This window comes from Rhinoderma darwinii, chromosome 4 (genome assembly GCF_050947455.1).
Source record: "Rhinoderma darwinii isolate aRhiDar2 chromosome 4, aRhiDar2.hap1, whole genome shotgun sequence".
Taxonomy (NCBI): domain Eukaryota; kingdom Metazoa; phylum Chordata; class Amphibia; order Anura; family Rhinodermatidae; genus Rhinoderma; species Rhinoderma darwinii.
The window spans coordinates 147,580,816-147,607,814 of NC_134690.1; the positions used below are offsets into that span (position 1 = coordinate 147,580,816).

The 26,999-nt window shown below is 41.1% G+C and overlaps 1 protein-coding gene across 1 annotated transcript in view; it reads right to left on the reverse strand.

The window, feature by feature from the left end:
- Window positions 1–26,999, reverse strand: part of CCDC39 (coiled-coil domain 39 molecular ruler complex subunit) — an 80,846-nt gene that overhangs the window by 3,093 nt on the left and 50,754 nt on the right. The window contains exons 17-19 of the mRNA XM_075861667.1: window positions 25,309–25,449; window positions 11,752–11,931; window positions 9,313–9,395 (exon numbers count right to left, since the gene is read on the reverse strand). Of these exons, the coding sequence (XP_075717782.1) occupies window positions 9,313–9,395; window positions 11,752–11,931; window positions 25,309–25,449 (404 nt within the window). The remainder of the gene's footprint in view (window positions 1–9,312; window positions 9,396–11,751; window positions 11,932–25,308; window positions 25,450–26,999) is intronic.

Consider the following 26,999-nt stretch of genomic DNA (forward strand, 5'->3'; position numbering starts at 1 on the left):
TAGAATAGCCATCAGGGCCGGGACAAAGTAATAAAGTTACAAAAAAGTTTAAAAAAAAAAAATAAAAGTAAAAATCCCCCTTTTTATCTTATCGGTCATTTATTATTAATAAAAATATATAAATAAGCTATACATAATTGGTATCGCCGCGTCCGTAACGGCCTGAACTACAAAATTTCGTTATTTATCCCGCACGGTGAACGCCGTAAAAGAAAATAATAATAAACCGTACCACAATCACAATTGTTTGGTCACTTCACCTCCCAAAAAATGGAATAAAAAAAGATCAAAAAGTCGCATGTACCGAAAAATGGTACTGATCGAAACTACAGTTCGTTACGCAAAAAATAAGTCCTCGCACGGCTTTATTGATGGAAAAATAAAAAAGTTCTGGCGCTTAGAATAAGGTAACACAAAAAGTGAATGATTTTTTACAAAACGTATTTTATTGTGCAAACGTCATAAGACCTAAAAAAAAACAACTATAAACATGGTATCGCCGTGATCGTATCGCCCCGCAGAATAAAGTGAATATGTCATTTATAGCGGGGGTTTCCAATGTTTTGGCACCACAAGACAATAGGTACATGGGAGGGATGGACTTGTCAGATCAAATCCTGAAGCCCTACAGCGCCATGCTGTGAGGTATAAGAAGCTGGCCGGGCACATCATACAGATGGCATTGTACAATGCGTACGTGCTACATAGATGTGCAGGCCAGAGGGGAACTTTCCTGGAATTTCAAGAGGTGATTATCAAGAACCTAATCTTTAGGGACCAAGAAGGGGGGGCACACGCATCGTACCAGGGCGGCAACACTTTCCAGGAGAAGTTCCCCAAACTGGCAAGAAGGGAAAAAGTCAAAAGAGGTGCAAAGTCTGCTATAAGAGGGCGATAAGCGATGACACAATATATCAATGTGACACGTGTCCCGAATAACCAGAGCTCTGTATGAAAGTGTTTTAAAATTTATCATACATCCCTTGGTTTATAATTTACCCCAATTTTACTTAAGCTGCGCGGAGTGCATCAGGGTATCCCCCCCTCGTCTTTCCCCTCTGGGCCCTGCTGTATGCCCAGGCAGCTGATAACAGCCACATGTAGGGTATTGCCGTACCCAGGAGAACCCACATTACAGTTTATGGGGTGTAGGTCTCCGGTCAAAATGCTCACTACACCTCTAGATGAATGCCTTAAGGGTGTAGTTTTTAAAACGGGGTCACTTCTTGCGGGTTTCAACTGTACTGGTACCTCAGGGGCTTCTGCATACATGACTTCGCACTAGAAAATCCCCAGTAGGCCAAATGGTGGTCCTTTCCTTCTGAGCCCTCCCATGGGCCCAAACGGCAGTTTTTCACCACAAATGGGGTATTGCGGCACTCAGAACAAATTGCGCAACAGAATGGGGTATTTTGTTTCTTGTGGAAATAAAATTATTTTTTTCAAATAATATGTAGTTTTGGCTGAAAATTTCTTATTTCCACAAGAAACAAAATACCCCATTCTGTTGCCCAATTTCTCCTGAGTGCAGCAATACCCCATTTGTAGTGATAAATTGCCGTTTGGGCCCATGGGAGGCCTCAGAAGGGAAGGAGCGCTGTGTGTTCTTTGGAGCGCAGATTTTGCTGGTTTGGTTTTCGGGTGCCGTGTCACATTTGCAGAGCCCCAGAGGTATCAAAGCAATAGAAATCTACCAGAAGTGACCCCATTTTGGAAACTACACCCCTCAAGGAATTCATTTATGGGTAATGTGACCATTTAGACCCCATAGTTTCTTCACAGAACTTATTTGAATTGGGCTGGGAATTAAAACAAAATTATTTTTTTCAAATAATATGTAGTTTTGGCTGAAAATTTCTTGTTTTAATTCCCAGCCCAATTCAAATAAGTTCTGTGAAGAAACTATGGGGTCTAAATGGTCACATTACCCATAAATGAATTCCTTGAGGGGTGTAGTTTCCAAAATGGGGTCACTTCTGGTAGATTTCTATTGCTTTGATACCTCTGGGGCTCTGCAAATGTGACACGGCACCCGAAAACCAAACCAGCAAAATCTGCGCTCCAAAGAACACACAGCGCTCCTTCCCTTCTGAGGCCTCCCATGGGCCCAAACGGCAATTTATCACTACAAATGGGGTATTGCTGCACTCAGGAGAAATTGGGCAACAGAATGGGGTATTTTGTTTCTTGTGGAAATAAGAAATTTTGATCACAAATGACATCTTATTGGAAAAAATGACATTTTTTTCATTTCACAGCCCAATTTAAATAGGTGCTGTAAAAAAACTGTGTGGTCAAAATTGTAACAACAACCATATTTGAATTCCTTGAGGGGTGTAGTTTCCAAAATGGGGTCACTTCTGTTGGGTTTCCATTGCTTTGATACCTCTGAGGCTCTGCAAATGCGACATGGCACCCGTAAACCAATCCAGCAAAATCTGGACTCCAACAAACACATAGCGCTCCTTTACTTCTGAGCCCTCCCATGGGCCCAAACGGCAGTTTATCACCACAAATGGGGTATTGCCACACTAAGGACAAATTGGGCAACAAAATGGGGTATTTTGTTCCCTGTGAAAATAAGAAATTTTGATCACAAATGACATCTTATTGGAAAAAGACATTTTTTTCATTTCACAGCCCAATTCAAATACGTGCTGTGAAAAAACTGTGCGGTCAAAATGGTAACAACAACCATAAATGAATTCCTTGAGGGGTGTAGTTTCCAAAATGGGGTCACTATTGGGGGATTCCTACTGTTTTGGCACCTCAACACCTCTTCAAACCTGGCATGCTGCCTAAAATATATTCTAATAAAAAAGAGGACTCAAAATGCACTAGGTGCTTCTTTGCTTCTAGGGCTTGTGTTTTATTCCACGAGCGCAGTAGAGCCACATGTGGGACATTTCTAAAAACTGCAGAATCTGGACAATACATATTTAGTAGTGTTTCTCTGGTAAAACCTTCTGTGTTACAGAAAAAAAATTGAATAAAATTGAAATTCAGCAAGAAAAATGAAATTTGCAAATTTCACCTCCACTTTGCTTTAATTCCTGTGAAATGCCTGAAGGTTTAAAAAAACTTTCTAAATGCTGTTTTGAATACTTTGAGAGGTCTAGTTTTTAAAATGGGGTGTTTTATCAGGGTTTCTAATACATAGGCCCCTCAAAGCCACTTCAGAACTCAAGAGGTACCTTAAAAAAAAGGCTTTTGAAATTTTCTTAAAAATATGAGAAATTGCGGTTTATGTTCTAAGCCTTGTAACGTCCAAGAAAAATAAAAGAATGTTCAAAAAACGATACCAATCTAAAGTAGACATATGGGAAATGTGAACTAGTAACTATTTTTGGTGGTATAACCGTCTGTTTTACAAGCAGATGCATTTCAATTCTGAAAAATGCTATTTTTTCAAAATTTTCTCTAAATTTTGCACATTTTTCACCAATAAACACTAAATATATCGACCAAATTTTACCACGAACATGAAGCCCAATGTGTCACGAGAAAACAATCTTAGAATCACTTGGGTAGGTTTAAGCATTCCGACGTTATTACCACATAAAGTGAAATATGTCAGATTTGAAAAATGGGCTCTGAGCCTTAAGGCCAAAACAAGGCTGCGTCCTTAAGGGGTTAAACATGCACTGATCGATCGGCACTTGTTAAGGGCAGGAAATCTGCCTGTGTAAAGGTAGCCTGACTTGTTGAAGTATTTTTGCCTTCCTGTTAACTTTATCAAACCATTTGTTAATTCCTATTGCTTATATAGCACCAACATATTCCACAGTGTACAGAGATTACTTTTGCCGATCACGTCAATCCCTATCCCTTTAGCTATCCCTGAGATAGGGAAATTAGATGATTAACTTACTAGTATGGGGATTTTTTGAGTGTGCAAGCAAACTGGATTATCCAGAGGAAGTACATACCAACCCTAAGCGGATATTGGTCAAATTCAAACCCGGCATCCCGGTCATATATACTGAGTGACCATGCAGCTAAAACCGGAAACGAAGGGTCCTCTTACACGACCCAACATGGACCGTGTAAACAAGCACCGATCAAAGAGAACGCTTATTGATCGGTGCTCCTTTCATAAGGAGCAATGCATCCCCCATACAGTTCTATCATGTCAGCAGCACATCTTCCTGTTTACACAGGGAGATGTGCTGCTGACGACTATTTCATGCTGCATAAACGATATGATCAGTCGATGAACAAGCGTGCATTAGTTCATTGTCTGATCGTTGCCCTGCTTACACAAGGCAACGATCGGGAACGAGTATTCATATAAACGCTTATTTGCCCAATAACTGGCCTGTATAAAAGAACTTTTTAGTCTATAGTGGGCACAGGCTCTAAAAAAACAAACTGGATAGGTGAACTTTGCCTAGTGTGGAAAATACACTAGTCCTTCTTAATGAATTAGAATACCATCAAAAAGTTAATTTATTTCAGTAATTCAATTCAAAAAGTATATAATATATGAGTTTCAGATTCATTACACACAGTGTGATCTATTTCCAGCATTTTTTTTCTTTTAATGTCGATGATTATGGCTAACAGTTAATGAAAACCCAAAATTTAAGTCTCAGAAAATTAGAATATTGGGTAAAAGTTGAAGATTGTAGACTGATGGTGTCACACTCTAATCAGCTAATCAACACAAAACACCTGCAAAGGTTTCCTAAGCCTTTAAATGGTCCAACAGTCTAGTTCAGTAGGCTACACGATCATGGGGAAGACTGCTGACTTGACAGTTGTCTAGAAGACAGTCATTGACACCCTCCACAAGGTGGGTAAGCCACAAAAGGACTTTGCTAAAGAAGCTGGCTATTCACAGAGTGCTGTATCCAAGTATATTGATAGGAAAAAGTGAGGGAGAAAAAGGTGCGCAAGCAACAGGGATAACCTCAGCCTTGAAGGGATTGTCAAGAAAAGGCCATTTAAGAATTGGGGAAATTCACAAGGAATGGACTGCGGCTGGAGTCAGTGCGTCAAGAGCCACCACACACAGACGTATCCAGGATATGGGCTACAACTGTCGCGTTCCTTGAGACAATGTCAGAAGAGTCTTATCTGGGCTAAGGAGAAAAAGGACTGGTCTGTTGCTCAGTGGTCCAAAGTCCTGTTTTCAGAAGAAAGTAAATTTTGCATTTCATTTGGAAATCAAGGTCCCAGAGTCTGGAGGAAGAGTGGAGAGACAGTCAATCCAAGTTGCTTGCCATCCAGTGTGAAGTTTTTCACAATCAGTGATGGTTTGGGGAGCCATGTAATCTGATGGTGTTGGTCCACTGTGTTATATCAAGTCCAGAGTCCGCAGCGGTCTAGCAGGAAATTTAAGTACCAATACATGGTTTAAGGGTATGTGCACACAACTTATTTTCAGACGTAATGGAGGCGTTTTACGCCTCGAATTATGCCTGAAAAGACGGCTCCAATACGTATGCAAACATCTGCAGATTGCCTGCAATGGGTTTTACGATGTTGTGTGCAGACGAGGTGTAATTTTACGCGTCACTGTCAAAAGACAGCGTAAAATTACGCCTGCGTCAAAGAAGTGCAGGACACTTCTTGGGACGTATTTGGAGCGGTTTTTCATTAACTCCAATGAAGAACAGCTCCAATTAAGTCCGTAAAAGACGCCGCGAAAAACGTGAGTACATGCAAAAACGTCTGAAATTCAGGAGCTGTTTTCTCCTGAAAACAGTTCTGTAATTTCAGACGTATTTTGCGCTGTCGTGTGCACATACCCTTATAACCGCAGGATCACTGTGCTTGATTGGCCAGCAAACTCGCCTGACCTAAACATATTGTCAAGAGGAAGATGAGTCACCAGACCCAACAATGCAGACGAGCTGAAGGACGCTATCAAAGCAACCTGGGCTTCCATAACACCTCAGAAGTGCCACAAGCTGATCGCCTCCATGCCACGCTGCATCGATGCAGTTATTCATGCAAAACAAGCCCCGACCAAGTATTGAGGGCATATACTGTACACACTTTTCAGTAGGCCAACATTTCGGTATTAAAAATCGTTCTTGAAATTGGGCTTATATTTTATTCTAATTTTCTGAGACACTAAATCTTGGGTTTTCATTAATTGTTCATCAACATTAAAATAAAAAAGTGCTGGAAATAGATCACTCTGTGTGTAATGAATCTATATAATATGAGTTTCACTTTCTGAATTGTATTCCTGAAATAAAATTAACTTTTTGATGATATTCTCATTCATTGAGAAGGACTAGTACATTTCTAGTACATGGTAGATTCAGACTTTGATGTAAACTATCCAGCCTTGTGTCAAGAGTCTAAGAAAGCGGTAGTGGAGTAATGTAATAGTTTGGTAAATGTTTTCTTATGCAACAATGAAATCATCCTACCTGAGTATTTGATGTTGACCATGTACCGTACATCTTCTAATAGCTACTTAGAGCAAGATGATATGCCATACCTTAAGAGCAAACCTAATCCATTCAATGTATCATTGTCCTCACAGTCAACAGATCTCAATCCAATAGATTTACCTTTAGGAATGGGGTAGAATGGAAGATTCACCGCATAATTGTGAAAATTCACAAATCTGCAGCAAATATGTGCTATAATTATTTTAACCAGAATCTCAAAAAAAGTTTCCTTATTTTCCCCAGAAACCGTGTCACATGGTCTTTGTCTGGTATTGCAGCTCATCCTCATTCAAGTGCCAAGGATGAGTTAACGCTATAGGGAAAAAGGAAACAAAGCGCACATAGTGCATGAGCCTGTATTAGGTGAGAACAAAAGGAAAAAAGTGGTCAATTGTGCTGACCTGATGTTGTTATGCTCGGAGCATAACATCCCAAGGTGCGTGTCCAAGTTAGACTTAGGTAGAGACAGTTGCAGCCCAAATTCCGGTTTGAAGATTGGTAAAAATCCACTATGTAGATCCAGGAGATAGGGAGATAAAAAATGGAATATCCGAGGGCGCAGCTGTACTGGAAATGGCTTTTATTTGTACAAGAACAACAACAATGTGTTTCAAGGCCGTACCGGCCTCTTCGTCAGGTTAGGTACAAGTGTTAGGTCTATTCATGATGACTGTGCATTTATAGCTGGCCTAGGAATCAGTACCGGGTTAAGTTACAGGTCAAAGGTCAAAGGTCAATTGTGTAAGCAAGGTACGGCAGTGAGGTATAAAAATAAAAATTATTCATTTAGAAACAAAACAGTTTTTCATTCATATTAAAGGTATAGACAAAGATACAAAACAAGGATCGTAGGTTCAAAAATATGAATAAGCATTTTTTACAGAATGATAATAATATAAAAATAATAATATTAAATAAAACAATGATTAAAAAACATTAATGACAATATGTATAAAAGTATGTATAAAAAGATCATAGATGCATTTCAAGTGGAATGTCTCCGCAGTGTGTTTATTCGTTAGTTGTAGTATGAAGTTTTTTATTATTGTTTTGTATTTTCAATTTAAAACATCGTTTATTCCAAACTGTCAGTGGTGTGTATCATCGTCCTGGTGATATGACGCTCCTAGGTATGAGTCATATTAGCAAAGTGCGGTAATGAAGTGTGTAAGTTGTTCGCTATCAGAGAGCAGACCCGTTTTACATTAATATTCAAAATTTGTGCAAAAAGATAGAATAAGCATCTCATATATAATCATGGAAAAAGTGATTTAGAAACATGTAGAAATATATGTAGAAATATATACAAAAGCCTATTAGAGATGGAGCATCTTTGAAATGTGTATTTATTCAATGGGGGTGTTTATTTTTTGTTTATATGTACTTCAAATGTTTGGTGCTTATATTTTAGAGTATCGTTCTTTCAGAGCTGTCAGTGGTGTGTATCGTTGTCATGGTGATGTGACGCTCCTGGGTATGAGTCATTCATGCAGAGAGTGCTGCTGCCGACTCAGAGAAGGGAGCCGTGCGGTTCGAGGAAGATTGATCGGAACAAGAATACACAGCAGCCACGGGTGAGAGAATTGCCTGTATTATAGCGCACAAATGTTGGTATATTCGTTTGTATATATATATATATAGGATGATTCCTATATATGTTGCTCTTAGGGTTGTAAAAACGGAGTTACATAATGGTCTCTGTTACTTCATTGAGAAACCAAAGGAAAACCAAAGAGACCGTTATAATATTCTTTGCAGAAGAGAAATCTTCTGGATGTATAAACTCAAGACATTAAAACCAACAGGTCTCAATGAAGTAACAGAGACCATTATGTAACTCCGTTTTTACAACCCTAAGAGCAACATATATGAAGTACATATAAACAAAAAATAAACACCCCCATTGAATAAATACACATTTCAAAGATGCTCCATCTCTAATAGGCTTTTGTATATATTTCTACATATATTTCTACATGTTTCTAAATCACTTTTTCCATGATTATATATGAGATGCTTATTCTATCTTTTTGCACAAATTTTGAATATTAATGTAAAACGGGTCTGCTCTCTGATAGGGAACAACTTACACACTTCATTACCGCACTTTGCTAATATGACTCATACCTAGGAGCGTCATATCACCAGGACGATGATACACACCACTGACAGTTTGGAATAAACGATGTTTTAAATTGAAAATACAAAACAATAATAAAAAACTTCATACTACAACTAACGAATAAACACACTGCGGAGACATTCCACTTGAAATCCATCTATGATCTTTTTATACATACTTTTATACATATTGTCATTAATGTTTTTTAATCATTGTTTTATTTAATATTATTATTTTTATATTATTATCATTCTGTAAAAAATGCTTATTCATATTTTTGAACCTACGATCCTTGTTTTGTATCTTTGTCTATACCTTTAATATGAATGAAAAACTGTTTTGTTTCTAAATGAATAATTTTTATTTTTATACCTCACTGCCGTACCTTGCTTACACAATTGACCTTTGACCTTTGACCTGTAACTTAACCCGGTACTGATTCCTAGGCCAGCTATAAATGCACAGTCATCATGAATAGACCTAACACTTGTACCTAACCTGACGAAGAGGCCGGTACGGCCTTGAAACACGTTGTTGTTGTTCTTGTACAAATAAAAGCCATTTCCAGTACAGCTGCGCCCTCGGATATTCCATTTTTTATCTCCCTATCTCAAGGATGAGTTAAGGAAAACAGACCCCTTTTTTTTTTTTTCGAATTCCTTTAACGCACCTTAATCCTGTTCTGAGCGTATAGAGGAGGCCTGCCTACTAGAATAAAGGTATAACTATAATAAAGTGGCTGCTCAGTGCAAATCTTTTGGTACTTATCGGTTTACTTACCGGACAGATGATATTGAACTTCGCGAGGAGCCTGATCTTGAGCTTCCTGGTGTGGAAGTACCAGTTGGTATTTGTAAACCAAACTGAAATAAAACAAGTTACAGTTTATGTCCCTGAAACCCGAAGGCGTAAGGTAAATCATGTCACTGGTTGGTAGAAATTTGATTACTTTTAGACTGGTCTGTATAGTAAAGAGGCTTCATCCTGCCATAAAGATTTATTTTTCTTCAATACTATATGATTAGCCATTCCTTCTGCTTAAAGGCTATGTAAACCTTCGAAAACTTTTTTGTTTTTTAGTAAAACCGTATATTTAAGCAACTAGTGCAACTTTGTAATTTGTTTTTACTTTTTGAGATAACAGCTGCTATGTATCCTGGATACATAGAAGCTGTATCCTGCGCTGAAACCCGAATTCGTCAGGTCAGCAGGACTGCCCGCTTCAGGGACAGCGAGAGACGCAGAATTGAGCGGTTACCGATCACATCTATGTTCATAACTTAGATGTTATCGGTAACTGGTGGATCCTACGTTTCAGAGACACACAGGATCTGCTGTCACCGAAAGAAGTCAGTCCTGCCGACGAGACGGATTTGGGTTTTAGAGCAAGATACAGCTTCTATCTCAAAAAGGAAGACTTTTTTTTTTAATAAAAAATGACAAAGTTACACTAAACACTAAAATACACTTTTAGAAAAAAAAAAAAGTCTTCAAGTTTCACCTAGGGTTTTAGATGGCTATCCTTTAAAGGCTAAGACATCACAAATCTTGGGAATGTTATCAAAAGGATTATCCCATCATGGCAACTCCCTTTCTAAATGCAGCTCTGCCTGTCATTAGCTGATTGTAGCGGGACTGGCTATCCAATAGTATAGCCAGGGGAAATGTAGTATTAAGTCATATATGGGAACTCCAAATCTGCTACAGCAGAAGATCAAAGGGGTGTAAGTACGCTGCATGGGTGTGTGCCTGAGATTCTGAGACACATTTGGTACGGGGACCAAATGAAAATATCTGTACAGTCCTGTAGAATATGTTGCTGCAATGGGGAAATAAATGAATAATTAAAAAAAAAAAAAAAAAAAAAAAGATACGGGATGTCATATCACACTTCTCTAAAACCCGTGTGAGACAAACAGTGGAGATTTACGGAGACTTCCAGTCCATTGCAGTAGATTTATATCACAGTAGACCCAAATGTTTACCATAACCAGCAATGGACTGCTTTTATTAATCATAAATTTGCCTTCTGACAAATATTTATTGAAATAGCAGTCAGTGTAGGAGGGAAATGAGTGTGTGCCACACATTTTCTTTCCAATCTTCGACATCTCACACTCTTAAAGTGGCTCTGTCATTAGTTTAGTAATGCTTTATCCCCTGGCTGATCTAATAGGCGCTGTCACATGGATAATGCTAGTGAAAATTGTGTCCCAAAACGTTTATTATTTTAGAAGTTATGAGCTTTTTTTCTAAATATGTAAATTAGGCTTTTTTTTTTAGACAACTGGGAGGTAACAGCAGCGATTCTCCTGAGGTGGAGCTACGTCACAGCCACTATGTCCTATCAGCATGAAGCTGCTTCACACAGTGTGAGAGACTGAGGCTGGAGAGAAGGGGGATCATTTCAAATAGCCATATCTCGGGCTGTGGACCACCTAGAACAGCAGTTCTGGTGACATATGAAAGAGGAGATTATTATTTAAATTGACATCAGAATTGCAGTTCTAGCTGTGACACAATTGGAGATAGTTAAAAACACAGTCGGGAATGGAAGCTGTGTACTATATGATCACACTGTGTTGCCGAGCAGGGAAAGGAGAGAAGCTGTATGATGATTGAGCAGTGTCATACAGAAAACATTACACAGTCCAGAGTGAAAAGAAAAGAGTCACCTCCTATCTGGCTATTATTACACCACATTAACATATTTTCGAAAAATGCTCATAACTTTGCAAACAATAAAAATTATTTAAAACAAATCACACTGTAGTTATCAGCAGCAAAGCGCCTTTTCGATTAGTTAGGATATAGGGAATTAAACTAGTGACTGATCCTCTTTAAGTAAATAGAACTTTGGGGTTTGTCATCGGTAACTTTTACTTACCGTATTCATTTATTTCCTGTTTATATACCGCCTACATATTCTGCAGGATTGTACATATATTGTGATCAGTAATATCCTTTACTGTTCCCATTGGGGCTCACAATCTATTTCCCTATACCAGAGACACACAAGGGCCAATTTCATAGAAAACCAATTAACCTATCGGCATGTGTTTGCGGTGTGGGAGAAAACCCAGGCAAACATGGGGAGAACATACAGACTCCATATAGATGTCCTTGGATTCAAACACAGAACCCCAGTGCTGAAAGGCAACAGTACTAATTTATCTGCTTTATAATAGAAAACTGCATCCCATTTAAAGATTTGCAGACCTGATGAAAGTACATCTGTAAAGGTACAGTTAGCTCTGGGTGTCCATCCATTGCTCGAGCCAGCATGTTATTAATGGATTTGTTGAAGTCTCGCAGATCACGAAAATTAATATCACGTTCATCTTGGGTTTCTCCTTTGCTTTTTTTTGCAGAACGGATTTCTTTAACCAGCTTGGAACACTAATACAAAATAAAATATTTCAACATTATTGTTAATGGGGATGACTTCCCCCCCCCCCCACCCCCTTCATTACATAGATAATTGCTATACTGTAGCTTGGAGTCTTTTCTTTCCCAGTGGAAAGGTTTGTTTCCTTACTTTTTATGGAATTTCATTTTGTAATTTATTTTGTATAATAGCGAACGCCATATTCCTATATACCAGTCCTTCTCAATGAATAGGAATATCAACAAAAAGTTATTTTATTTCAGTGATTCAATGCAAGAAGTGAAACTCCTATATTATATAGATTCATTACACACGGTGTGATGTATTTCCAGCATTTTTTCCTTTTAATGTTGAAGATTATGGATAACAGTTAATGAAAACACAAAATTTAGTCTCTCAGAAAGTTAGATTAAATAAACCCAATTTAAAAAATGATTTTTAATACAGGCCTACTGAAAAGTATGTACAGTATATGCCCTCAATACTTGGTCGGGGCTCCTTTTGCATGAATTACTGCATCAATGTGGCGTGGCATGGAGGCGATCAGCCTGTGGCACTGCTGAGGTGTTATCAATGTGGCGTGGCATGGGGGCGATCAGCCTGTGGCACTGCTGAGGTGTTATGGAAGCCCAGGTTGCTTTGATAGCGGCCTTCAGCTAGTCTGCATTGTTGGGTCTGGTGTCTCTCATCTTCCTCTTGACAATACTCCATAGATTCTCTATGGGGTTTAGATCAGGCGAGTTTGCTGGCCAATCATGCGCAGTGATACTGTGGTTATTAAACCAGGTATTTGTACTTTTGGCAGTGTGGGCAGGTGCCAAGTCCTGCTGGAAAATGAAATCTGCATCTCCATAAAGCTTGTCAGCAGAGGGAAGCATGAAGTGTTCTAAGGCTGGGTTCACACGACCTATCTTCAGGCGTAAACGAGGCGTAATATGCCTCGATTTACGCCTGAAAATACGGCTCCAATACATCGGCAAACATCTGCCCATTCATTTGAATGGGTTTGCCGACGTACTGTGCCGACGACCTGTAATTTACGCGTCATCGTTTGACAGCTGTCAAACGACGACGCGTAAAATGACTGCCTCGTCAAAGAAGTGCAGGACACTTCTTTGGACGTAATTTGAGCCGTTTTTCATTGAATTCAATGAAGAACAGCTCTAAATTACGGCCGTCAATGACGCCTCGCAAAATGCGAGGACGAGCAATTACGTCCGAAATTACGGAGCTGTTTTCTCCTCAAAACAGCTCCGTAATTTCAGACGTAAATGCAGTTTACGTGTGCACATACCCTAACATTTCCTGGTAGACGGCTGTGTTGACTCTGGACTTGATATAACACAGTGGACCAACACCAGCAGATGACATGGCTCCCCAAACCATCACCGACTGTGGAAACTTCACACTGTACTGCAAGCAACTTGGATTGATGCCTCTCCACTCTTCCTCCAGACTCTGGGACCTTGATTTCCAAATTAACCCCTTAATGACCAGCCTATTTTAAACCTTAATGACCAAGCAATTTTTTAAGTTTTTCCATCGTCGCATTCCAAGAGCTATAACCTTTTTATTTTTGCGTCGACATAGCTGTATAAGGTCTTGTTTTTTGCGGGACAAGTTGTATTTTTTAATAGCACCATTTTGGGGGACATATTATTTATTGATTAACTTTTATTAACTTATTTGGGGGGAAATAGAAAAAAACCTGAAATGTCGCCACTCTTTTTCGCGTCTTAAATCTACGCCGTTTACCGTCTGATATAAATAACACTAACTTTATTCAGCGGGTTGTTACGATTGCAATGATACCAAATTTGTATAGTTTTTGTATGTTTTACTACTTTTACACAGTAAAAACGCTTTTTTTTCAAAATTATTTGTTTTTGCATCTCCATATTTGAAGAGCCGTAACGTTTTTATTTTTTCGCCGATGCGGTTGTATGAGGGCTTTTTTTTTTTTGCGGGAAGACTTGTAGTTTTTATTGCTACCATTTTGGAGTAGATGCGACTTTTTTATCACTTTTTATCACATTTTTTTAAAGTCAGGATTCACAGAAAACAGCAATTTTTCCATAGTTGTCTATTAAATTTTTTACGGCGTTCACCGTGTGGGTTAAATAATGTAATAGATTTATAGTCGGGGTCGTTACGGACACGGCGATACCAAATATGTGTAACTTTTTAACTTTATATTGTTTTTTTAATAGTAAAGCATTTTGTAAGGGGAAAAGCTGGGTTTTTCATTTTTTTCACATTTTTTTTAAAAATTAACTTTATTAAACTTTTTTTTTACTAGTCCCACTAGGGGACTATAATATGCGATTCTGCGATCGCTATTATAATACACTGCAATACTTTTGTATTGCAGTGTATTACTGCCTGTCCGTTTAAAACGGACAGGCATCTGCTAGGTCATGCCTCCGGCATGATCTAGTAGGCATTCGCTCCAGGCAGACCTGGGGGCCTTTATTAGGCCCCCGGCTGCCATGGGAGACACAGACACTCGGCGATCTTATCACCGGGTGTCGGTGGGATGAGAGGGAGCTCTCTCCCTCTCTCCAAAACCACTCAGATGCGGTGCTCGCTATTGTGCACCGCATCTGAGGGGTTAAACGGGTGAGATCGATACTAATATCGATCTCACCCGGCAGAGCAGGGACGCCCCCAGCCCTCAGCTGCTTCTGGCAGCTGAGAGCAGGGAGATATGACAGCTCCCTGCTCTGTTTACTTATTCCGATGCCGCGACGTAAAAAGTATGGCATCGGAATAAGGCCCGTTAGTGACCGACGTAAAAAGACTATGGGCCGGTCACTAACGGGTTAAATGCAAAATTTAACTTTCGTCTGAAAACAGGACTTTGGACCACTGAGTAACAGACCAGTCCATTTAAAGGCTTAGGAAACCTTTGAGGTGTTTTGCGTTGATTAGCTGATTAGAGTGTCACACCATGAGTCTACCATCTTCAACTTTTACCCAATATTCAAATTTTCTGAGACTAAATTTTAGGTTTTCATTAATGGTTAGCCATAATCATCAACATTAAAAGAAAAAAATGCTGGAAATAGATCTCACTGTGTGTAACGATTCTATATAACATATGTGTTTCACTTTTTGAATTGCATTACTGAAATAAACTTTTTGATGATATTCTAATTCATTGAGAAGGACTAGTATATGGCTTGAAAAAGGTCCACACGCGCATCTAAAATTATTCGCACTCTGAATGTAGAATTTATTTGAATCAACTTTCAGATAGGACAAATACATCATTCAATACAATAATCTCCCTTTCTTTTCAATACACTTTGTCCATCAGTCAACAAGCTTTCGTATTCCCACATTAACCCCTTTAGGACACAGCCTGTTTTGGCCTTGTGAACACAGATGATTTTTTCAAATCTGACGTGTCACTTTATGTGGTAATAACTCCGGAACGCTTTTACCTATCCAAGCGATTCTGAGATTGTTTTCTCGTGACATATTGTACTTTATGTTAGTGAAAAAATTTGGTCGATAAATTCAATATTTATTTGTGAAGAACTTCAAATTTTAGCAAAAATTAGCATTTTTCTAAATTTAAATGTATTTGCTTGTGAAACAGATAGTAATACCACACAAAATAGTTACTAGTTAACATTTCCCATATGTCTACTTTATGTTTGCATCATTTTTTTTTCACGTACTTTTATTTTTCTAGGACGTTACGAGGCTTAGAACTTTAGCAGCAATTTCTCATATTTTCAATAAAATTTCAAAAGGCTATTTTTTCAGGGACCTGTTCAGTTCTGAAGTGGCTTTGAGGGCCTTATATATTAGAAAGTCCCCATAAATCACCCCATTTTGAAAACTGCACCCCTCAAGGTATTCAAAACCACATTCAGAAAGTATTTGAACCCTTTAGGCGTTTCACAGGAATTAAGGCAAAGTAGAGGTGAAAGTTACAAATTTCATTTTTTTTGCCGAAATTCATTTGTAATAAAAAAAAATCTGTTTTACCAGGGAAACGCAACTCAATATTTATTGCCCAGATTCTTTAGATTTTAGAAATATCCAACATGTGGCCCTAGTGTCCTAATGGACTGAAACACAGGCCTCAGAAGCAAAGGAGCACCTAGTGGATTTTGGGGCCTCCTTTTTTTAGGAATATATTTTAGGCACCATGTCTGGTTTGAGGAGGTCTTGTAATACCTAAACAGTCGAAACCCCCAAAAAGTGACCCCATTTTGGAAACTACACCCCTCAAGGCATTTTTCTAGGGGTATAGTTAGCATTTTGACACCACATTTTTTTTGCAGAATTTAGTGGAATTAGTCTGTGAAGAAGAAAATCACCTATTTTTCTGTGGAAACATAGAATTTTTTTCATTTTTACAGGGAATAAAGGAGAAAAAGCCGCCCAACATTTGTAAAGCAATTTCTACCGATTACGGCAATACCCCATATGTGGTCGTAAACTGATGTTTGGACCCACAGCAAGGCTCAGGAGGGAGGGAGCGCCTTTTGGAGCGCAGATTTTGCTGGATTGGTTTTCAGTGCCATGTCGGGTTTGCAACGCCCCGGAGGGACCAAAACAGTGGAAACCCCCCAAAAGTGACCCTATTTTGGAATCTACACCCCTCAAGGAATTTTTCTAGGGGTATAGTGAGCATTTTGGCCCCTCAGGATCTTTTTTAGAGCTAAGGTGACCAAAAAACAGCAATTTTGGCGCTTTAAATTCTTTATTTATTACAGCGTTCACCGTGCGCAATAAATTACGTTTTAATTTATTCTGCCGGTCGGTACGATTACGCCGATACCATATGTGTATAGTTTTTTTTACGTTTTGCAGCGTTTGCACAATAAAATTAAGTTTCTATAAAATAATTTATTTTCTGGGACACGCTATTCTGAGCCGTAACTTTTTTATTTTTTCGTCAAAAAAGCTGTGGGAGGTCTTGTTTTTTGCGGGACGGGTTGTAGTTTTTATTGGTATCATTTTGGGGTAAATGCGACTTTTTGATCACTTTTTATTCTATATCTTGGGAGGGGTGGTGACCAAAAAATAGCGATGCTGACAGTTTTCCGTTAATTTTGTTTGCTCCGTTCACCGTGCGGAAAAATTAACATTATAGTTTCATAGTTTGGGCCGTTACGAACGCGGCGATACCAAATATGTGTACTTTTTTTTAACGTTTTCATTTTTTCCCTATAATAAATGACTTATTATAGGAAAACAAAACCTTTTATTTTTACACTTTTATAAAACATTTTTATTAACTTTTTTTTACTTTTTACATTCTCTTCTTTGACCTGCAGCTCTGATCGCTGCTAGAATACATTACACTACCTAGGTAGTGTAACGTATTCCAACTGTCAGTGTGACGTCACAGTCACTCTGACAGTTGGTCTACGAGGATCAGCAGAGGCTGATCCTCATAGGCTGACATACATGGCAGACCTGGGGGCCGTTGTTTGGCCCCCGTGTGCCATCACAAGCATCAGAAGCCCCCACGATTGCATGGGGGCTGCTGATGCGCTACAAACCCGCTACATGCGGAGATCGCAATCGAGCCCCGCATGTAACGGGTTAATTGCCGAAATCAGCGGCGATGAGCCGCTGATCGGCAACACTGGAGAGTGTCAGCTGTCGGGGACAGCTGATCTCCAAGTTCCCGATGCACACTGTCGCCGACAGTGTGCATCGGGAACGGCACAGTGACTTTCTGTCACTCTGACAGGAAGCCTATCAGGACCAGCCGAAGGTTGGTCCTGATGGGCTTCCGTCCATGGCAGACCCGGAAGCCATTGTTTGGCTTCCGTTTGCCATACTAACTATCGGCAGACCCCGCGATTTCGGACGGGGGTCTGCCGATATGCTAGAAACCCCTAAAATTCGGCGATTGCACCCGATCGCAGAATTTAAGGGGTTAATTCACCTAAATCAGCGGCAAAGGAACGCTGGCCGGCAAGAGGGGAGTGTCAGCTGTTGGCGACAGCTGACCTCCCGGTCCCCGGTGCACACTGTCGCCGACAGTGTGCACCGGGATAAACTCAGTAACTATACGTCCTCGTGCGGGAAGTAACCTCCCACAACGACGGACAGTTACGTCCTGGTGTGGGTAGGGGTTAAAAGATGTTTTAGGCTGAGTTACGAGCCACGAATGCACCATTGTCCACACCTCTTCATCAGACGAGAATCTTCGTCCTCATAGTGATTGTCTATCCAATAGAATAAGTTCACGTGCACAATCAATGTTGTCATCAGTCGTGGACGGGCGTCCAGCTCCTTCATGGCTGACGCTTGTGCGACCTTCTTTGAGGTTCTCTATCCATTCATACACACTTCTTCACGACAAAACACTTTCTCCATACTGTGCACAAAGTCTAAATATCGGCACCAGACACACCCTTAGGCCTTATTTACACGAGCGTATTTCACGTCCGCGATACGCGCGTGAAAATCACACACGTCCCTATGTAAGTCAATGGGGCCATTCAGACATTCCGTGTTTTTCACGCAGCGTGTGTCCGCTGCGTGAAACTCACTGCATGTCCTATACTTGACACACATCCGTGTGCGGTGCGTGATTCGCGCAACAGTTGCTAAAAAAATTATGAGAAAAAGAAAATCACCTCCTTCATTTCATTTTGAATACGTCAAAACCACTTGACATAAGAATGCCATACACGCAAAAAAAAACGCAGACACGCACCAAACACTGATGACACACGGAACTGCAACGTGTGCAAAACACTGCATTTTTTACGCGCGCAAAACGGACACGTTCCTGTGAATTAGGCCTTAGACCACAAAAAACTAAATCACTGCACACTGCACTTCTTTCATGCAATTCACAAGTGGGGCAGCCATTGTGTCCCACACCGCAGTCACAAATATACAGACGTAACACAATCAAACCTGCAAAGCAGTGACTGGGGAGACAGCAATCTCGTACGGAAACCGCTGATAAGACTAAAAATGGTTTAATATAAGCGGAGTGCGGATAATTTTTGACTAGAATTATTTGGACAGTGACAAGTTTTGGCATTTTAGCTGTTTACCAAAACATATTGAATATACAGTTATATAAATTAATATGGGCTTAAAGTATAGACTCTCAGTTTCCATTTGAGGGTATTCACATCCTAATTTGAGGAAGGGTTTAGGAATTACAGCTCTTTAATATGTAGCTGCCTCTTTTTCAAGGGACCAAAGGTAATTGGACGATTATTTCAAAAGCTATTGAATGGGCTATTCCCTCGTTAATCCATCATCAATTAACCCCTTAATGACGAGCGACGGATATATCCGTCACCAGCAGGTGATAGTTCCCGCATAGCTACGGATATATCCGTCGCTCTGATAGGGTGGGTACTGTCAGTGTACCCACGCGATCAGCGGCAGGAGCACGGCTGTTATACACAGCCTGGCTCCTGCCGCAACTGCCAGAATCGAAGGGCGCTCCGATTCCGGCAGTTTTTTATTCACTAGATGCCGCTGTCAAAAGTGCCAGTGGCATCTAATGTGTTTGACAGAGGGAGCTCTCTCTGTCACCCCATCGGCGCCCCCGCAAAGAAATCGCAGGGCGCCGTTAGGTTTCCATGTTCACCACAAGGTGCAAACCATTAATCAGCCTCAAAAATAGAAAGGTCAGATTAGACTTTGGCAATGGAAGTGGACAAAAAAATGGTGTATCCAGCACACTGATTAAAAAAATATAAGGCTTTATTCGGTCATTTTAAAAAAACATAAGGACCTAGCTATGACTTAGGACCCCAGAGGTCCGAAACGCGTAAGCGTGGTCCCCGGATTTTCATTTTAATCGTTCTGGTTTTTTTAAATGACCGAATAAAGCCTTATATTTTTTAATCAGAGTGCTGGATACACCATTTTTTGTCCACTTTTATTGCCTTGTATAGTTGCTGTCGATATATATATATATATATATATATATATATATATATATATATATATATATATATATATATATATATTTCTGTGCGTTTGGAGAGAATTTTTGTGGACAACTCTTAACTAAGCCAGCTCCGACACTTTTGAAAAATGTGCTCAGCATATTTATATATATTTGTTACTATACATTTTATATTTATTATAATTATATAATTTGTTCAGATAGTCTACCCTTTACTTGGCAAAAAAAAAAAATCTCCTGTTGTGGTGAAAACCTGCAATTATAAACTTACTGTTGTCTCATATATTCCTGAATAATAAAGGACGATATTACTGGGTAGTTGTATAGCAACAATTCAGAAATAAACTGGGTGCCAACTGTAAGGGTATGTTCACACGGCAGCGTCCGTAACGGCCGAAATGACGGGGCTGTTTTCAGGAGAAAACAGCCCCGTCATTTCAGCCGTAACGGCATGTGCAGGCGCTTGAACGCCGCGTCCCTTACGGACGTAATTGGCGCTGCTTTTCATTGGAGTCAATGAATAATGGCTCCAATTACGTCCCAAGAAGTGACAGGACACTTCTTTGGCGCGGGCGTCTATTTACGCGCCGTCTTTTGACAGCGACGCATAAATATACGCCTCGTGTGAACAGACAAACGTCAGCCCATTGCTTTCAATGGGAAGATGTTTGTCAACGCATTCAAGCCGTAATTTCGGACGTAATTCCAGGCGTAAAACACCCGAATTACGTCCGTAATTTGGCCGTGTGAACATACCCTTAATCTGCACAGCATAGTTCTCCTCCAGGAGAGGCTAAGGAGGTTATGCCTTACAGCATATAACAAACTCTTGTACTTGAGACCTGCGCCTTTAGAGACTGGAGGGCAGGGGCGTAGCTAGGGGGGGGCAGGCGGGGCATGTGCCCCGGGCGCAGCTTAGAGGGGGGCGCCAGCGCCCCCTCCTCCTGCACTATAATTGTACCTGTGTCGCAAGGACACAGGTATAATTAGAAGCAATGAATGACCGGGCACGTTCCGTGCCCGGCCATTCAGCGCCTTTCCACGAATAAAGCGACTGGTACCTTTTGTACCAGTGACGCTTCCGTCGATGAAAGGCGCTGACTGACTGGCAGGGAAAGTCATCCTGCCCAGCCAATAAGCGCCTTTCATAGACGCTGCGTTCAACCCCCAGGAGACCTGCGCAGAAGAGAGCAGGTCTCCATGGCTGCCAGACGGCGTGGGAGCGGGATTAAGGTGAGTTTGAATTGTTGTTTTTTTTTGCTTTTTTTAAATTGTAATAAAAGTGTGCGGCTGTATCTACAGGGGGACGACTTTGTCTACGGGGGGACTTTATCTACGGGGGGGGGGACTTTTTCTTCACGGGGGGGCCTTCATCTACAAGGGGGACTTTATCTACGGGGGGGCTATATACTGGGGTGGGCTATCTATGGAGCACCATATACAGGGATGGGCTAAAGCTACAGGGGGGCTATATAGTATATAGCCCCCTATAGATATAGCCCACCCCTGTATATAGCCCACCCCTGTAGATATAGTCCCCCTGTAGATATAGCCCACCCCTGTAGATATAGTCCCCCTGTAGATATAGCCCACCCCTGTATATAATATCCCACAAATATCTCCCCCTATAGTGCTCCACAGAAAGCCCACCCCTGTATATAGCCCCCTTTTACATCTAGTCCACCCCTGTATATAGTGCTCCACATATAGCCCACCCCTGTATCTAGTATATACAGGGGTGGGCTATCTGTGGAGCACTATATACAGGGGTGGACTATCTAGTGGAGCACTATATACAGGGGTGGACTATATGTACAGGGGGGCTATATACAGGGGTGGGCTATATGTGGAGAACTATATACAGGGGTGGGCTATATGTGGAGCACTATATACAGGGGTGGGCTATCTGAAACTATATACAGGGGTGGACTATATGTGGAGCACTATATACAGGGATGGACTATATGTGGAGCATTTTATACAGGGGTGGGCTATATCTACAGGGGGGCTACATACATGGTTGGGCTATCTGTGGAGCACTATCTACAGTGGGGCTATATACAGGGGTGGGCTATATCTACAGGGGGGCTATATACAGGGGTGGGCTATCTGTAGAGCACTATATACAGGGGTGGGCTATATCTACAGGGGGCTATATACAGGGTTGGGCTATACGTGGAGCACTATATACAGGGCTGGGCTATATCTACAGGGGGCTATATACAGGGGTGGGCTATCTGTAGAGCACTATAGGGGGAGTTATATGTGGGACACTATATACAGGGGTGGGCTATATGGGGGCACTATCTACAGGGGGCTCTATCTACAGGGGGCACAGTGTGTGTGTGGGACACGGTGTATGGTGCTATTATAATTATAGGTGCAGTGTATGGCACTATTATATTTAGGGGTGTAGTGTGTGGTATAATGATAACTTAATATTTATTTATAGGTGCAGAAATGTTGGTAAAGTGAGAAGCTGAAGACATGTGAGCGGAAAACTGTAGAAATGGGCTGTGACCGGGAGAAGTCATCATAGAGGTCTGGACCGGATGGAGAAAAAGAACTAGAATCTGAGACGTCACCGGTGAGTCACTAAAAATGTTCACTCTGCCTCTAATCAGTACTGTAGTCACTGTATGATCTGCAGCGAGATGATGGGTGGTATGATTATGATAGGATTTATTTTTGTGAAACAGCATCTCCCAGCATATCTTTATCATTGTTCGGGCCATGCTGGGAGCTATAGTTTTACGCCGTACACACCTATACGGCAGGGGTTGCACTAAATTGAGCTGTATTTGTGCTGTGTTGTATTTATGTACGGAGCTTGGTTCTTGTGTTGTGTATAGAACCATATTGCTTGTAAGATGTACAAATGTGTTACATAAAAAGCAATGACACATCGATTGGTAGAGAAAACAAACACAGCGAGGGGGAAGGAGATGTCGGGAAAGAGGTTGGGGGGGGGGGGGCGCCAAACAATCTTTGCCCCGGGTGCTGGAGAACCTAGCTACGCCTCTGCTGGAGGGTATGATGTACAGTGTGATGTGTGATTCATGCACCTACTGTAGTTTTTCTTTAAAAGTTCTGTTATCCCAATGTGTCTTTATATATAATGGTATCCTGTTTGGACTATGCTGGCTCACTTAGGCCAGGATCGAACACACACGAACGAACACACACACACCTTTTGTGGCAGTTTTTTTTAGCCAAAGCCAGAAATGGATTCAAAAGGAAGAAAGGGTATAAAGAAAAAAGACTGATGTATCTTTTTTCCTTTGCGTCGCCTCTTAGGTTTGGTTAAAAAACAAAGCCAAAAACTGCATCAAAAATGCGTGTGCGATTCTCGCCTAAGGCCAGGATCACACACAGAGTTTTGATGCAGTTTTTGTGGCAGTTGTTGGCTCTGGTTTTTGAGCTAAACACAGGAGTGGACACAAAAGAAAAGGAGATCCATCAGTCTTTTCTTTATACCTTTCGTACCTGATGGATCCACTTCTGGCTTTGGCTAAAAAAAACGGAGACAAAAACTGCATCAAAACTGAGTGTGATCCTGGCCTAAAGGTGCAATAAATCTACAGTGCAAGTCTTCCCAAAATACAGCTGAAAAAAAGCTTCTGGGGAAAGTAAATACTTCTGGGGATCTCAGAAACGGAGAGAAGTGAGATAAAGTAACATTGGGGCACAAGTTTTTCTGTGGTATCTGTTAGATAACCCATTGAAAAACACTACAGTGCTTCTTGCTCCATCCTGAAACGGTTGCTTACAGATAGCAGTAGATTATATGCAACTGCACGTTTGCCACGTATCCAAAGGATAAGTCATACATGTTTAATTGGTTGGATCCGACTACTTTTTCCAGTTTACTGTAATTCATTCGGCAGCAGAGTGGAGGAGTAAAAGGAGGGAGGCCACACATGCATGCAACCTGTCCCAATAGTCTATAGGAGATAGGGGTGAAAAGTTGTGGATAGGTGAGAAATATTCATTGGGAAAACTTTTATGAGCGGAGGGTATAGAAAACATACACAAGTCATAATTAGAATTAAAAACTAAAAACACATAGCAAGATCACTGTTTAAATGCAGAAAAAGATTAGTTCCCCTACTGCAAACTTAAAGAGAACTGAATAAAGCAAAAATAAATTTAAAGGAACACTCCAAGCAAAATTGATACACTGTTATGCCTAGTGTAGATCCTGAGGGGGGCGGTGCTTGACTCATCCTTGGGTGTTCTTTGAATCTCATGCACCGCCCCCTAAGGCCTTGTACTATATAGTATAAGGTGAGCTCCACGCTAAGAGGTAATAGGTCTACTATAAAAAGGGGTGCATTCAATACCTTCAATTAGCTTTTTGCTGCAATTACACTTTTGAAGCTGGCTTGTCAAGTAATCCTTTTATATTAAGGCCTCATTCACACGGCAGGGTTTCCCGGCCGGGTGCCGGCCGTTCATAAATCGGCCGGCACCCGGCTGCATTAGGAATAATAGACTCCTAATGGGGCTATTCACACGGCCGATTTTTTGACGGCCGGGAAAACCGCCCGTCAAAAAATAGGACATGCTCTATTTTCGCCCGGGTACCCGGCCGCCCGGCTCCCATAGAAGTCTATGGGGCCGGGTAATACCCGGCCATCACCGGGATGTGTCCCGAGTGACGGCCGGGTTTTCCGGCTCTTGCGCTCTATCTCCTCCTCCTCACAGCGCAGAGTGCATGTGAGGAGGAGTTGATGCCATTCTGACGAATGGCATCGCTGTACACGGTGTGGCAGGGCCGGGGTGTACAGCAGGTGGAAGGGAGCGCTGCGCTGGCTCCCTTCTCCTGCTTGTTAAAAGCACCCTGGCTCGGCGACACCTTCGATGGCGCCGCTAGTAGTAGTAGCAGCAGCAGCTGCTGCTGCTGCTACTACTGCAGCGACGCCACTATAGCAGAGCGGGGAGGTATCTCCCCGCTCTGCTATGTGCTAGCCGCACTTAGCTCCTTGAAGGAGCGGAATCCCCGTGTGTTCGGGGATTCCGCTCCTGGACAGAGCGCTTGATGTCTCTGTCCATATCTGGGCAGTGACATCAGGGGAAACTCCAGAAGCGGAATCCCCGAACACATGGGGATTCCCCTTCAGGAGCTGCCGCTGATGTCACTGTCCGGATCTGCCCGGCCCGGCACGGATGCATAACTTTATGCAAACCGGCCGGGCAAAATGGCCGATTTTACCGGCCGACACTCGGGCTCGGGAACGACCCGGTCGTGTGAATCCCGCCTAACTCATAAAATGAAGATTCGTGTGTATGTTTTAGGGGAAGATAAAGACTTTCTAAAGACTGCTGTAAAGTTACTAAGGGAAAAGATTACAGGTTTGAGCATTTGTGAACATAAAATCATTTGAAACAAAACCGATCCTTATAAGAAACGACTTCTCTGTTCTGTACAGAGTATAAAACATGTTTCTCCTGCACAATTGTGGACATTAACCTGTTTCATGACTCTCTCCAACTTCTTCTTTTGATCCTCCGTCTCTTTGTTAAGCTGTGTAATGCCGGGAAGCATTTCATTCACCTTCTCCTGGTACGACGATTCCTCTTTCATCATGCTATCAAAGGTGTTTTTCATAATCTGGAATAAAGTAACCGTTTCTTTAAAGATCATATAGCGCCTGTTGTCATGGTTATCAAAGTCTGGTTTGTCTTTCAACATTAAGAAGGTATTTTATCAGTAAGTGTGTCTGTACAGCTGGATACAGCGCTAATGGGTAATGCCTACGGATAGCATTTGTCAAACTTCAATATTAATATCGTTTTGCCATCTTATCTGTGGCCATTTGACAAATAACACTGCCCTAGATTTGCTGGGAAGTTTAAGATTACAAAAAAAGTTAACACTATTTATGTGTTACACAAATGATCATACAATGTTTAGTATATAAATGAGGAGAACCCCAGTAATAATACTTCTGCTTCCATCTTAGCTTCAGTTGTGCCCCGGACTTGGGATTTTATATCCCGCAAAGGCCCCTTTGCACTGTTTTCTTATTATTTCTTCCTGGTGCGTCCTCTCATCCTCTCTGTATTCGGTCATGTACTCTATATTATGTGCACAGATTTTCAATTCTTTTCCCATTCTATACACATTTCTGCAGGGAATGTGATTTTACACCAGTTATAAGAGAATTGCTTTTACACTAACAATGTAATTAGGAAAAATTCTCAGTTTAAATACCACATCGGATCTGCAGATTTTCAAAACTCCTGTGCAGCTCCTACCCCAGTAACTACCGACAATGGCAATTTTACAGCAGTATGTAATAGGAGGTCAATGGGATAATTCTGTAGTCCGTGGGGAAGGGCACTGCTGAATATCATGCCAAAATAAAAAAATTAAGACGTACCTGTCGTAAGACAGGTAAACCTTAGACAGAGGAATCTACCTGAGTTAAACCAGCAGGCACTTACAGAATCACCAAAAGTGTTCCCGATGATGCTTATTAAAGCGGTTACAGGGCGCGTCTCCTGCTGCATATAAATGAGGCCCCTTCATGTTACGTTGATGCCCTACGTTTAACATCTACATTGGGAAAGCTCCCAGCACACACACAAAAACATGACCGAGGCCAAAAGAGTGTCCTGTTGGCCCACGTTAGGCTGGTATACGTTGGAACACCTTTTTTGTGAAGGAAGGAATAGCGTAGTTGACTACACTAACCATCCCACAGGATCCCGCATAAAAACATATTAACCTGCAATATAGGTTTGTTTGATTTTTAACATGGGAGCCTATAGGTGATGGATGCCACTTTATGGTATACATCACATCATGGTTTTTTTAATAGCTTTTAATAACATACGTTAAACAGATACCATAATAGTCTATGGGTGATGGAGCGGTTGCCTAAGAAGGGCGTCCAACACCCACAGAATATATTGGTATCCGTTTAACTTATACATCATGAATAGGGTCATGAGAGTTCATGACGTATACTATTTTAGTCTATGGTGACAGATGCCACTGTTAGGCACCCGTCACAGCATATGTTTAGTATACATCAGGATCTTTTTCCGGCGTATACTCCAAACTTAGGCCACGTGATGTGAAGTGATGTGAGGCAACCTACAATCTCACATTCAGGGCTATTTTAACTCTTCGGCTGTACAATGTAAATGCCCAAT